Source organism: Triticum dicoccoides, chromosome 7A, assembly GCF_002162155.2.
Source record: "Triticum dicoccoides isolate Atlit2015 ecotype Zavitan chromosome 7A, WEW_v2.0, whole genome shotgun sequence".
Classification (NCBI taxonomy): Eukaryota; Viridiplantae; Streptophyta; class Magnoliopsida; order Poales; family Poaceae; genus Triticum; species Triticum dicoccoides.
In genome coordinates this window covers 402,576,446-402,589,848 of record NC_041392.1, presented here as the reverse complement: position 1 = coordinate 402,589,848, position 13,403 = coordinate 402,576,446, and the positions used below count along the sequence as shown (strand labels likewise).

Sequence of the window (13,403 nt, the reverse complement as noted above, 5' to 3'; positions counted from 1 at the left end):
AGGCGGCACTTCACAAGGATATGCCATCTGCAGATGAGAATCCTGGCACAACAGCTCCAGCTCCTGTCGGTGGAGATACTGCTAAGGCGACCGTTCCGCGTGCTGGTCTTCCACCTAGGCGTCGTAGCCCCCGCGTGCTGGTCTTCCAGCATAAATCTGCGCACTTCCAGGCTCCCAGTCAATGTCGGTGTCCCCTACAGTCCAAACAAGAAGATTGTCATGAAAGCTGCGGCTGAGACCGCTGACAACACGCCCCGCCCTGCAAATAAGGCCGATCATTTTGTAGCGGCCGATTCAGATATGTTTTTTGATCTTTCACCCTTGGATTCTGCCCCAAAAGTCGTTAGTGGTCCGGCCAGTAGGAATGAGAGGCACCCAATGGCCTTTACCCCACCAAGCTTCAGCCTCGGCGTCAGTCAAGATCAACCGGTGGTGCACGATCCTATACCAGTTGCCTTTGCTTTCCCAGGAGGCATGCCCGCAATGATGGCGCAGCCAATGGTCGAGGGCAGGAAGGCTGTCAAGTTCGCAGAGCTAATTGTGCAAGGTACACTCATCACGCACTTACGATTTTCTTGTATACATGTTTGTAGTTTGACTTTTGTCCCAATCACATTCTTTGGGGGTCCTCACTTGTGACGGCAACTGCCATGTGACGACATGGCAACTGGATTTGATGCACCATGTCACCTACGTTTTTTTCTTGCTGCCATGCTGCGTTTGACATTTGGGCAAGCACGTGGCAACTGAAGTTATTTCAACATGGCAACTGTAGTTGCTGTCACATGGCAAATACAGTTCAGTACACATGGCAACTGGATTTGCCACATCATGCCACCTGCATTTTTTCTACCATGCTGCATTTTTTCATACGGCATTCACATGGCAAGTGGAGCCGACACAACATGGCAACTGCAGTTGCTGTGACATGGTACCTACAGTACAACTAGGTGGCAACTACAGTGCAACTACATGGCAATTGTATTTGCTATGTCATAGCGACTGTAGTTGGACCACCCATGGCAACTGCCCCACTTTTTCTACCTACATATCACATCATGGACCTTTACCTCCTCACAATCCATCTGTTTTTGGATTTTATATGTATCCTAACCCACTTTTTTTTATATTCATTGCAGCCACCCCTGAGGAGATTTCACCGTCACTTGATGAAGTTTACCGCATGATCGAGGAGATAGCATTGCAGAGGAGTTCCTCACGAGGGCAAGGGCAATCAAGTTCCAATGTGCCTGCAGATACGGTATCTGAGGATACCATTAGGAGTGTCACCCCTGGTCCTGTGAGGCAGCAGAGGGTAGTTCACCCACCCCCCGTGGAAGACTACGAGCCCGAATTCAGGGCCACTAAGGAACAGACCCAGCTGTACGATATCGTCAAGCGTTTTGGAAATGCGAGGACCAACAGCAAGCACATGAAGGAGCTAAAAGCGTAAATTACCATACCCCATAATCTCTCATCTTGCTTGCTCTTTTTTACCATTTATCTACTTCGTACTTTTTATAAATGGTCCGCTTACGTTTTAGTTCTTTCATATATTTTTTTACTTAGTAGGCATGATTCTTCCATGCTATATCGTTTTCATACAGCTCATGTTTGGACAGAACGAAAGTCATTCAGTGCGGAGCGACGTACGTCGACCTGGGTGATCTTGCCGAGTCCGTGAGGCCAAACGGAAAAATGTCGACGAATGTAGTTGCATGCGGGATCGACTACATCAACAATCACACCGATGTATGCGCTGACAAGATAATCATGCATTACAATGTGACCTGCAAAATATGGGATGGTGACTTCCACCACAAAATCCTGAGGAACAATTTTGCACAACACGGTGACTTCAAGCTCACACTGAAGAAATATGTGAGTACTCCTTTCCTGTCTGCACCGTTTTTTCACATGGCGTGGTTTTTTGCCAGAACCTGTACTTGCGTTTGTGTGGCAGAAGTTTTCATGTGGCAACAGTTGCCGTGCACACTGACTTCTTGATTTTTTGTATCCCCATGCAAACTATGTGGCAACTTGATAGTAAAATACATGGCTCATTTTGTTCATACAATGGACGGCAACTTTCTTTCAACTACTCCCACCCATAATCAAACATTCTACGTGATTCTAATTTTTTTGTCCCTCTGTTGTTCTTTCATGTGAACTTTGTATCTCATTTCTTCACTTTTTTAAATGCAGGTCATGTTCCCCATGTTCCAGGAGCTTGCACCACACGACCGACACGACAAGTGTGGTCACCACTATGCGGTCTGTCTTGACCTGAAGAACCAACGTATCGAGGTGCTTGATTCAATCCGTTCGGAAGCTGATGCAGACCTTACTATGCATGCCGAATTCTTCATCAAGAACCTCAAAGAGACTTGGAACCGTCACTAAGAACATTCAAAGGTCCAGATCAGGCATTTCCCGACTGAGTATGTGGCGACTGTGAAGCAAGGGAACACGTAATTTCTTTTAACCCGCTCCTTCATGTGCCATTTTTACATCAATCCACCCCCTCTTTTTGTTGACACATCTGAACTGAAGTCCATCTTTGGTGCAGCTGTCCATTTTGCGTGTTCACCTGAACTCTTTTTCCTCGTGCAGGACAGACTGTGGCTTTCACGCGCTGGAATACTTTGCAAAGTGGGAAGGCAGAATTGTCCCCGCTATCACAGATGCAACGGTCGTTGAGCTCCGAAAAATCTGCACATGGAACTGGCTGACGAATGAAGATTTCAACAAGCGGTCCGGAGCACGCGAGTTCGTGGAGGAAGCTGTCAAGCAAGTCATCAAGAAGTACAAGTGATCACGTGGCGTTACACACCAGACGCACACCTTACATTCTGTTGTTGAGGAATGTAAGGTACTATCTCTCTGTTCTTTTGTCGAAAACTATGTTTTGTGTGCTACGTTATGACTGCAACCTCGTGTAGCCTACTATGTAATGGTGGCGTGTTAGCGACATTTTTAGTGTTTTCTGTAATACATGTGTGGACGTGAACCTATTTTAGGCGTTACATCAGATCTGTTTTTATGTTTATCATTACGACAGTGGTTTCGTCGTTTCTAGCATCGTTTTTTGCTCTTTCGAATGCGTCTGCGATGTTTTCAAAAAAAACATGGCAAATGTAGTTCAACAGACATGGTTAGTGAAAGTCATTGTCATTTTTTCATTTTTGGCTGTTTTGCTTGTTCTTTTTCATCGCTAATTGCACCGGCTAGCATTGGGTAGGTTTATCATGTAGCCATAACCTTTGCTGCGGTTTATGCACGTTTACGCTTTTTTTTCCAACTTGTTTTCCCATACATTGCACACAACACACTACGTGCTTCTAAACCGCATCGTATTTGTCATGGGGATATATGCCATGCAGAGTCATTACAAAAAGCATCCGGAAATTTTCAGTACAACTAACATGGCAGATACATCATAAATAACATGGCAGATCCAGTACAACTTACATGGCAAATCCAGTACAACTAACATGGCAGATCCAGTACAACTAACATGGCATATTTAGTATAAAGTAGCATGGCATATTTAGTATAAAATAGCATGGCTTATCTAGTATAAAATAGCATGGCATATTTGGTATAAAATAGCATGGCAGATTAACTACACATAATATGGCAGATTAAGTACCCATAACATGGCAAATGCATTTTATCCATTCAATGAATTTTCCTTCTACTTCTGTCCCCCCTCAAGAGTCATTCTCCCAATTAAAAAAAATCCCATCGTATAGGGGTACAAAACAAAATGTCCACATGGACCATGTCACAGCGCCCCAATTTTTGCTCATGGATTGCCCGCCCCTTTCTTCGTTTTCTTGTGTTTTGCTTGAATCTCCAGTCCCGACTTGTACCTTATCTCTCTCGGACGACCCTTTGTGATGGAACGGGGTGGGTTCCTGACCTGGGTTTGTGTGCTTGCTGTTCCAGATCCTATCTCCGAGTTTTCAGACGATGGCCCCGTGGATGAAGGCACACTTGATGTGCGGGGGAACTGGTGTAAGGCTTCCTCGGCTTTCCTTTTTTTGATCTCATCAAGCTCTCTTTTCAGTGCCTTCCTGTGTTTTTCTGCGACTCTCGCTGTGTCATCACTCTTGCACGCTTCATCAATTAGCTCAGCATAGTTCTTTGTCAGCACAACGTGCCTCACGGCTTCCATGGTTGACTCAGGTCTCTCGTCATGCACAGCCAGAACTGCGTGTGTTGTCTGCGGCGCCAACGCGTCGTCAGCGTCCCAAGTCCATCGCCTCCTTATGAAATGGCGGGGCATGCATGTCACAGCGTTCATGTCCATGACTTTTAGTATGTGACAGCACACAATGCCGTCCCGTTCGAATTTGCAGCATTGGCAGTAGTACTCGCCTTCGCCTATCGAGGCTCTGACGAAGTAGTTCCTTCCTTTGTCCGCGTCTTCAGGTTCTGAATTTGACATGCCCAAAATAGAACACACCTTGAACGTATGTTCGTCCACCCGGAAAGCCGTGAACATGCTGGCACGCTTTATTTCTTCCTGGAATCTGCAAGTTTTGTGTGTTTTCTATTAAACTTTCATGCGATCTTTTTCTTGTACACCCTTATGTTGTCATGGAAATAGAAATACATTTTGTTTGAACATGGCAAACATAGTTCATTGAACATGGCAAATATATTACGTTGAACATGGCAAATGCAGTACACTACACATGGCAAATGCATTACAACATACATGGCAATTGCAGTACAACAGACATGGCAATTGCAGTACATTTTCAACTGGATATCGTCATTTCCACACCAACATTCCCCAATGGAAGCACATTGCATAAAACATGGCAACTGCATTTTTATTAAACATGGCATCTACAGCTGAGTAAACATGTCAATTGCATTTCAAAAAAAGGGCAGATGCATTTCATTAAACATGGCAACTGCATTTCAGCATATGTGTCGCCAATATAACATTTTTTTAGCATTTTTTGACATTGGCATTTGCATGCCAACATGCTCCAATGGAAGCACAGCGCATAAAACATGGCAACTGCACTTCATTCAACAAGGGAAATGCACCCGAGCAAGTATGCCAAAACAAAATTTTCATTTTAACATGGCAACTGCATCTGAGTAAGCATGGCAAACAGTATTTCATTAAACATGGCAGCTGCATGTCATGGCAACTGCATTGCACTCTACAAGGCCCCTACTGACTTGGTGCTTTTTATGCAAATAAGACTGTAATGCAACTGACTTACTTGTTAAAGATCTTGTTGGTGTATATCTTGCTCATTTGCCTCTCCATCGGTAAATACGTTAGCAATTTTGGCTGCTTTAGGGCTGTGGTCGCTTCTTGCTGTAGCTCAGATCCCAGAATTTTTTGTTGCAAAGCTGTGTACTGCTTGGCAAACTGTAGCAATGAGTTGCCAGGGCTGACGTACCGCTTTAAAACAGCATTGAACCCCTCGCTGCGCTGCGTAGTCTGCAGAAAGGGGAAGAAGCACTGCATGAAGTAGGCCGGCACCCAGTACATTCGCTTCTCCCACAGGCTAACAAGAGTCTCGTTGTCCTGGACTTGATGTGTTTCAGTCATGGCCATCCAGCTCCTTTCAAACTCCTCCACCGTCAAGCTGTGGTCCACGCACAGCTCGAATGCCTTGTGCAGCTCTGGACGGTCGGCAAAGAACGGTCCTAGCGTCTCCTCAGCCTTCTTTATAATGTGCCACCTGCAGTGCCTGTGCACTGCCAACGGAAAGACCTCCTCTATGCCTGCACGCATGCTGAAATCTTGGTCCGTTATTATGTTCATCGGAGCAAGTCCATCCATGCACTCCAAGAAGGTCTTGAACAGCCAAACGTACCCATCTGTGTCTTCGTTCCGGACGAGGCCGCATCCGAACTGCAACGACTGATTGTGGTTATTTATTCCTATGAACGGAGCGCATGGCATCTTGTACATATTGGTGAGGTACGTCGCGTCGAATGAAATGCAATCTTGGAAATGTTTGTAGGCTCTCCTTGCAGCACCATCCACCCAATACATGTTCCTGACACGGTCCTCATCGTCCAACCTTATCCTGTAGATGAAATCTGGATCTTCCTTTGCTTTCGCATCGAAGTAGGCTATTGTGGCCTCTATGTCTGCCAACTTGCTCTCTCTACGGTACTTGGCCTGTAGGTTTGTGACGTCAGCTGGTATGTATGGCATGCTACTCAGAGTCCCCTTTTTGCTGTGGATGAGAGATAGTATCTGTACCATTCTTGATGGACCGACGTTACAATCATGTAGCAGCTTTACGAATTTCCTTTCGACGGGGGTGAACCCTCTGTGGGCGGTCAGAAATTTCACCAGGTCGAACTTCTTTATGAGTTCGTGGTTGTGCTCGTCAAAATACTCATTGACCACCCATGTTGCTCCATCTATGTTTAGCTTACACCGGACAGGGCACCCCGTCTTGAGAATGATGCCTCTCTTTCGTTCCGGAATGACAGGCGCAACACCTTTCCCCTTCTTGTTCCTCCGTGCCTTGTGGCACCTCATCTCACCTCTGCTGTACTCATTAGTTTTCTTAATTTTCCTATGGTACTCGGTGTTGACCGCAAATCCATGGAACTTTGCGTATGCCTGGTGGTATTCCTTTGCTTCTGCGAACGATCCAAATCTCTGCCCAATGTATGGTGGCTGAGGTACCACGATCTCGGATTGCCCACCATCTTCATCCTCTTGTGCGTCGTCGTCAGTTTCATCATTCGCTTCAGTATCGGCGGCAGTTCCATCTACTCGAGTGTTGCTAGTGCTTGTGTTCAAAGGGGTGCTCGTCGGCATTGCTGGAATGATTGCCATTCCCGACTCTGACTCGAAATTGTTTGCGGCATGACAGTCTGCTGGCTGGTGGAACGCGTCTTCCGTGCGCTCAGAGCTCCCCGCAGTAGATGTCCCCGCACCGCTGTTCACTGTAGTTGTAGGTTCTGTAATAGAAAAAACAAGCACGAGAGTAAGATTTTTTGGTTGAATAAGATGTGTATCACAACGGATCACACCATCTTCGATTGATTTGGCACGACATATTTTCAAACAGCAAGCCGTGAGACTGCGTGTGGACATGTGTGGCAGCTGTAGCTGTCCAGTCATGGCAGGTACTGTTCAACAAACATGGCAACTATTGTTTTGCCTACAAAAAACTACAAACAACAAATGTAGTGATGTTTTTTGTGGTTCAATTTTTTTCCTTACCTTGTTGTGCTGCATTTGGCCATCTTGTGTGGTCTGTGACACCAAAATGTCGTGCTCCACCTGCAATTTGTGAAGCTTGCCACGGGACGTTTGCCGTGTCACCACCAGCGTAATACGCTGTAAGCATGGTAGTGGTTGGTCAATTCATGGCAATTTGCAGTTTGTGCTAGCACGGCAACTGCAGTCGCCCCTGATGTGGCAACTGCAGTTTACTGGCATGGCAACTATAGTTGCATCGGCATGGCAACCGCAGTTGTTCCTCCATGGCAACTGCAGTTGCGATGACATGGCAACTGTAGTTGCTCTGGCATGGCAACTGCAGTTGTTTCTCCATGGCAACTGCAAGTGTCGACTGATGGCAACAACAGTTATCCAGGGATGGCAAATGTAGTTTTAAATTCATGGCAATTGTAGAAGTCCAGTCATGGCAATTTGGAGCTGCCAACTATGCCCCTTCTGCTAATTGAACATCCGCAACTTCACTTTTTTTATGGACTGACCTGTGTATGACGTCGATGGCAGGTACATGGGTGCTGGCTGATGTCACGTGCTGCATGAAGGCCCTGCATTTTCACCCGTGATAACTCGTGAGTCCTCTTGCCAGTTTTTTTGCATGTCCATTTTTCACGTCCACAGCAGTATGTGTTTTTTTTGGTTTTGCATTACCTTGATTAGCCATACTAGCTAGTTGAGGTTGGTTGCCCGTACATATGTCAGTGTTAGCGCCTTGTGACTGAACTTGCCATGGGGCCCCCTGAGAGTGTTTTGGTCATAAGAACCTGCAAAAAAATGGGAGTGTAGGACATAAGTAGAATGTCATCTTCATCGTTGCGAAGTTGGCAACTGCTCTCTTCTTTTTGTTACCACGCATCATACCTACGCCTGCATACTGTTCTAGTAGTGGCAGCAACGGCCGTGCAGAGATGAGTTGACTATACTCTGCTGCATCCCAAGGCGGTGTTTCTGGCCTTTGAGAACCCCAAGCATCAGCGCCACCTTCGCGATTCATCCTTTCCGCGTCTCGATTCTTTTCCGACATGTTCTCAATCACTGGATGATCAAAAAGGCATCAATAATCCACAAGAATTGTATTCTTCTGCTGCTTGCACATGGAAGATAGGGATGGCAAGCAACAGGTCAAAATAGGTGGCAATTGTCATCATACACAAGCGGCAACTGTCGTTACACACAAGTGGCAATTATTTTTTCCCACCCTCTTCATTCAAAAAATCGTCCTTCCTGCCCTTTTTTAGGGATTCCTACTCATCCATTTCATACCCAACTACTTAAGTGCCTAAACTAGGCACCTAAGTTAACCTCAAACGTAGTACATGGCAGATCTGGTGTATTCTGCCTGGCAATTGCGAATATACACCGAACCATGCAGTGTTCTACCCCTATAGTATGGACCCAGTACAAGATCGGGAGATTTTCAGCCTTAAGGATGAGAGGGAAGGACGAGATCGAGAATTTTCACCTGGTTTTAGTTGATCGTGTCTGGAGGGCTGGATTGGAGTGGGCGGCTGGGGATGGGAAGGGTTAGGGTGTGGTTTGGGGTCGGAGCGCCCTACGGATCTGCCCTGGTTGCCATGGCAACCAGGGATGGCCGGCGACGGATGTCGGGGTTCGAGAGGTGGGGGACGATGGTGGCGTACGAGAGAGGGGATGGATCGGAGGCGTGGATCGGCTGGGTCGTGCGGGCAGCCGGTCTTCTAGCTCGGACGGGGCAGTGCGGGCGGGGTTGCCACACGCCGGACGTGCGGGCCGTGCTTTTGTGCGCTCGGACGTGGTCGTGCGGGCCGATCCCCGTCTATGCCGCACGAGGCGTGCGGGCGGGTTCCTATCGACGCCACACGTGTGGCAGTTATTCGGACCCAAAAGAATTGAGATGACAACCTTGATGATCAAAAAGGATTAATACTCTCATAGAAATATGAGAGCATCGCTTAAGGAAGGTATGGAATCAACACTTGACTTTGAAGCAACTCGAATACCACAACTGAAAACAAAACAAAGGATTGGCTTGTAGAATAAGCTGGAAACAAACATATGATAGATCCCATATTGTACCATGTGTCTGTTGGAAAAATATTCTAGGAGCTACTTAAATTCCCACTTATAAACTCCCGAAACTTTCTGGTTATGCAATCAGGTGTTGGGGATGCAGGGGAAGCATAATATCTCACCCAAAACTAACAAATCCTGCATCCAGCTGTATCCTCCTTCAACACATAACCAAGAAACTTTCGGAAATCATTTACCTCAACCTTCGAAAAGCATCTGTTATATGAGTTATGGCAATACTCCCGAACTCCCGCCCAAGTACAGGTTGGCGTCGAGGTTATCTCACCAACAACTGCATAAAAGAGATTTTTGATGTCGACGAAACTCAGGTATTCCAGAACTGCAATGATAAAATTGTGACAACAACACCTCAGAGCTCAACTCCCCGGAACACTGCCATAACCCCTAAATGTCAGGAGGCACCAAGAACAATGTTCTCGTCACAAAACCATCGGAACGATTCCAAGATACCCGCGTGATCCTAATTTTTTTTAGTGAAATTTGAGAGAGGAGAGTCAAAACACTACGTCAGGAGGCCTCACTAGAGCGACGAAGGGACTGAGGAGTAAAAAGAATCCTACTCTCCGATATATATAATCCTAAGACTCAAAACATTTTGTTCTAGACTCAACAACATTAGCGATTCGATCAAGCAGGGGGCTCCTAAGTCGGGGATGGCTTTGATACCAACTTGTAACACCCACGATGCGGCTATATCTCCCACGTGTCGGGGCACGACTTAGAGGCATGGCCGCATTTTAGGTTTGTCGCAAGAGGGGTAATCTTCACACAATCCCATGTACCGAATAAGAAAGGGATAAAGAGTTGGCTTACAATCGCCACTTCACACAAAGACAAGTTAAACATACATCATCCAGAATACAATCAAGGTCCGACTACAGAACCAAAATAAAAGAAGACAACCCCAAATGCTAGATCTCCGGTCGTCCCAACTGGGCTCCACTACTGAACAACCAGAAAATACATAAAACAACGGCCAAGATCTTCAACGAGCTCCCACTTGAGTTGGGCTGCGTCACCTGCACTGGCATCATCGGCACTTGCAACTGTTTGGAAGTATCTGTGAGTCATGAGGACTCAACAATCTCACACCCATGAGATCAAGACTATTTAAGCTTATGGGTAGGAAAGGGTAGTGAGGTGGAGGTGCAACAAGCACTAGCATATATGGTGGCTACCTTACGCAAAAGAGAGCGAGAAGAGAAGCAAAGCACGGTCGAGAAGCTAATAAGTGATCAAGAAGTGATCTTGAAGCTACTTACGTTCAAGCATAACACGAGACTGTATTCACTTCCCGGACTCCGCCGGAAAGATATCATCACGGCTACACCTGCGATTGATGCATTTTAATTAAGTTAAGTGTCAAGTTATCTACAAGTAGATATTAACAAATTCCCATCTGCCCATAACCGCGGGCACGGCTTTCGAAAGTTCAAAACCCCGCAGGGGTGTCCCAACTTAGCCCATCACAAGCTCTCACGGTCAACGAAGGATATTCCTTCTCCCGGGAAGACCCGATCAGACTCGGAATCCTGGTTACAAGACATTTCGACAATGGTAAAACAAGACCAGCAAAGCCACCCGAATGTGCCGACAAATCCCGATAGGAGCTGCACATATCTCGTTCTCAGGGCACACCGGATTGTCCAAGATTTCGGTAGGCCAACCCAGAGTTGCCCCTGGTGGCCACCAGCTACTGATAGGTTGGACCAACACTCAGAGGAGCACTAGCCCGAGGGTTTAAAATAAAGATGACCCTCGGGCTCCGGAAACCCGAGTGAAAAAGGTTATGTGGCAAATTGTAAAACCAAGGCTGGGCCTTGCTGGAGGAATTTTATTCAAAGTGAACTGTCAAGGGGGTCCCATTCCCCTAACCGCGTAAGGAACGCAAAATCAAGGAACATAACACCGGTATGACGGAAACTAGGGCGGTAAGAGTGGAACAAAACACCAGGCATATGGCCGAGCCTTCCACCCTTTACCAAGTATATAGTTGCATTAAAGTAAACAAGATATAATAATGATATCCCAACAAAACCCATGTTCCAACAAGGAACAAACTTCAATATTCATCTGCAACTAGCAATGCTATAAGAGGGGCTGAGCAAAGCGGTAACATAGCCAAACAACGGCTTGCTTGGAAAGGTGGATTAGAGGCTTGACATGGCAATATGGGAGGCATGATATAGCAAGTGGTAGGTATCGCGGCATAGCAATAAAGAGAGCAACTAGCAAGCAAAGATAGAAGTGATTTCGAGGGTATGGTCATCTTGCCTGAGATCCCGCAAGGAAGGGGAATGAGTCCATGAAGAAGAAACAAACGAACGTAGTCGAACGAATCCTCGCGACTCAGGAACGAAACCGATGCTAATGAGAGAAGCAACCCAGAAAGAAACAAACAACATAATAAACAACCATCACATAAATAAGGCATGATGCACAACCAAGTATTATGCATATCCGGTTTAAATATGCATGGCATGGCAAAGTGCAACAAACAAAACTACAAATTAAGTGGAGCTCAATATGCAACGAGTTGCATATTGACGGAACATCACATCAATTATTTAGTTCCCTGCCGGTTAGGTACTCAACAATATTAAATGTTGGTTAACATGGCAAGAGGTGAAGCATAACAAAACTATACTATCTAAAAAATTTAAATGGGGCCGGATATAACAAGCAAAAAATCCAATAATCCCCATATGCATTAGCAATTTGGCGCAACAACAATTTTAAACATATAAATGTTATTATCATGATGCGAATGGCATGTGCAAGTTTTATGCAATTTTATGAAAATGTTGACATGAACATGATATGAAGCATTTGTCGACATGGCGGAAGGAAAAGGGGCCACGGCAACGAATCCGAAAATGATGCCACGGCAACATAACGGTTCTGGTAACTCGATTGAGATGCCGGTGAAAAAGATAGGGCGTGAGCGAGTCGAGCAAGATGGTGGGGTGCTCCCGACTGTCGGGTTCCCAAGGGTTAGTGGCATGGAAACGAGGAGGACCAAGCAAATGACAACTCAGACACGGTGCAAACATAGGGTGCATCTCATACACACAAGCATTCGTTCTCGGACGGTCGTCTCGGGGTATACCTTTGAAGCGTGAGTTCGGGGTGGTTCGAGTTCGGTAAAGTAAGTAGGTGTTCTCGGGACGGCCATAGGAAGTAGTCGTTCTCGCGACGGTAGTGGTGCGCGGTCGTCGTGGAAGTAGTTGTACACATTTTCCTGTCGAGTCCACGGCGAGGGTAGTTGTTCACTCGACGGTCTTTGGCAACGGTCATCATACATGGATCGTAGACGTTCGGGTCTTCCGTAGAGGTACTAGACGCATCTCGGATGTGTAGTCGTACACGCACGTAGAAGAACTTGACGGGTCCCGTGTGTAGTCATTCTTCGCGACTCTGCGTAGTTGTTCACATCTTCGTGCTGTAGTCGAACTTGATGAAAAAACCCACGGCGACGGTAGACGTACACGGTCGGTCAGTTTGACGGAACTTGGCGAAAACAAAACGTTTGGTCTTGGCGTTCAGTGACAATAGTACAGAAAGGCAAGGCATGGCCGAAGGTGAGGTTGCAGCGGGCCTTGGACGTGAACTCCAGCGATGGTGCGACGGGGAACGACGGACTTGACGGTGGAGGAGGAGGTTGGTGCAAGCCATGAGCAGCGGCGTGAGATGCAGCGAGGTCATGGGGGCGCGAGACTTGAACGTCGACTCCATGGAAACTCGGGACAGGGGAAGCAGCCACCATGGGGACCGGGAGGAGCTCGGCTCTCCTCAGGCGTTGCAGGCTGCTGGTGGAGGACACGCGCGAGCGAGGTGGCTCCTGGACGGCGTAGAGGAAGTAGAGGACGGCTCGGGTCCGGAGATGAAGGAGAACAACAGGATGTGGCCAGGCTGCGCTGACACTTGGCGAAGGCGTGGCCATGGATGACGGTGAGGCGGGTCGAGGGCGACGGCGCTCCTGGTCGCAGCGGACGGGATCCGGCAACATGCGGCTATGGCTGCTCGATGAAGGGGCTCGGCAGGGACCGATGCAGGTCGTGACGATGGCAACGGCGCGGGACTTGGCGTGCGG

General features: G+C 47.1%; 1 protein-coding gene across 1 annotated transcript in view; it reads right to left on the bottom strand.

Moving 5' to 3' along the window:
• Positions 1-8,848, bottom strand: part of LOC119333519 — a 46,380-nt gene extending 37,532 nt beyond the window's left edge. The window contains exons 1-5 of the mRNA XM_037606390.1: positions 8,102-8,848; positions 7,892-8,004; positions 7,726-7,788; positions 7,226-7,342; positions 6,617-6,960 (exon numbers count right to left, since the gene is read on the bottom strand). Of these exons, the coding sequence (XP_037462287.1) occupies positions 6,617-6,960; positions 7,226-7,342; positions 7,726-7,753 (489 nt within the window). The 5' untranslated portion in view covers positions 7,754-7,788; positions 7,892-8,004; positions 8,102-8,848. The remainder of the gene's footprint in view (positions 1-6,616; positions 6,961-7,225; positions 7,343-7,725; positions 7,789-7,891; positions 8,005-8,101) is intronic.
• Between the last annotated feature and the right edge of the window lie 4,555 nt (positions 8,849-13,403).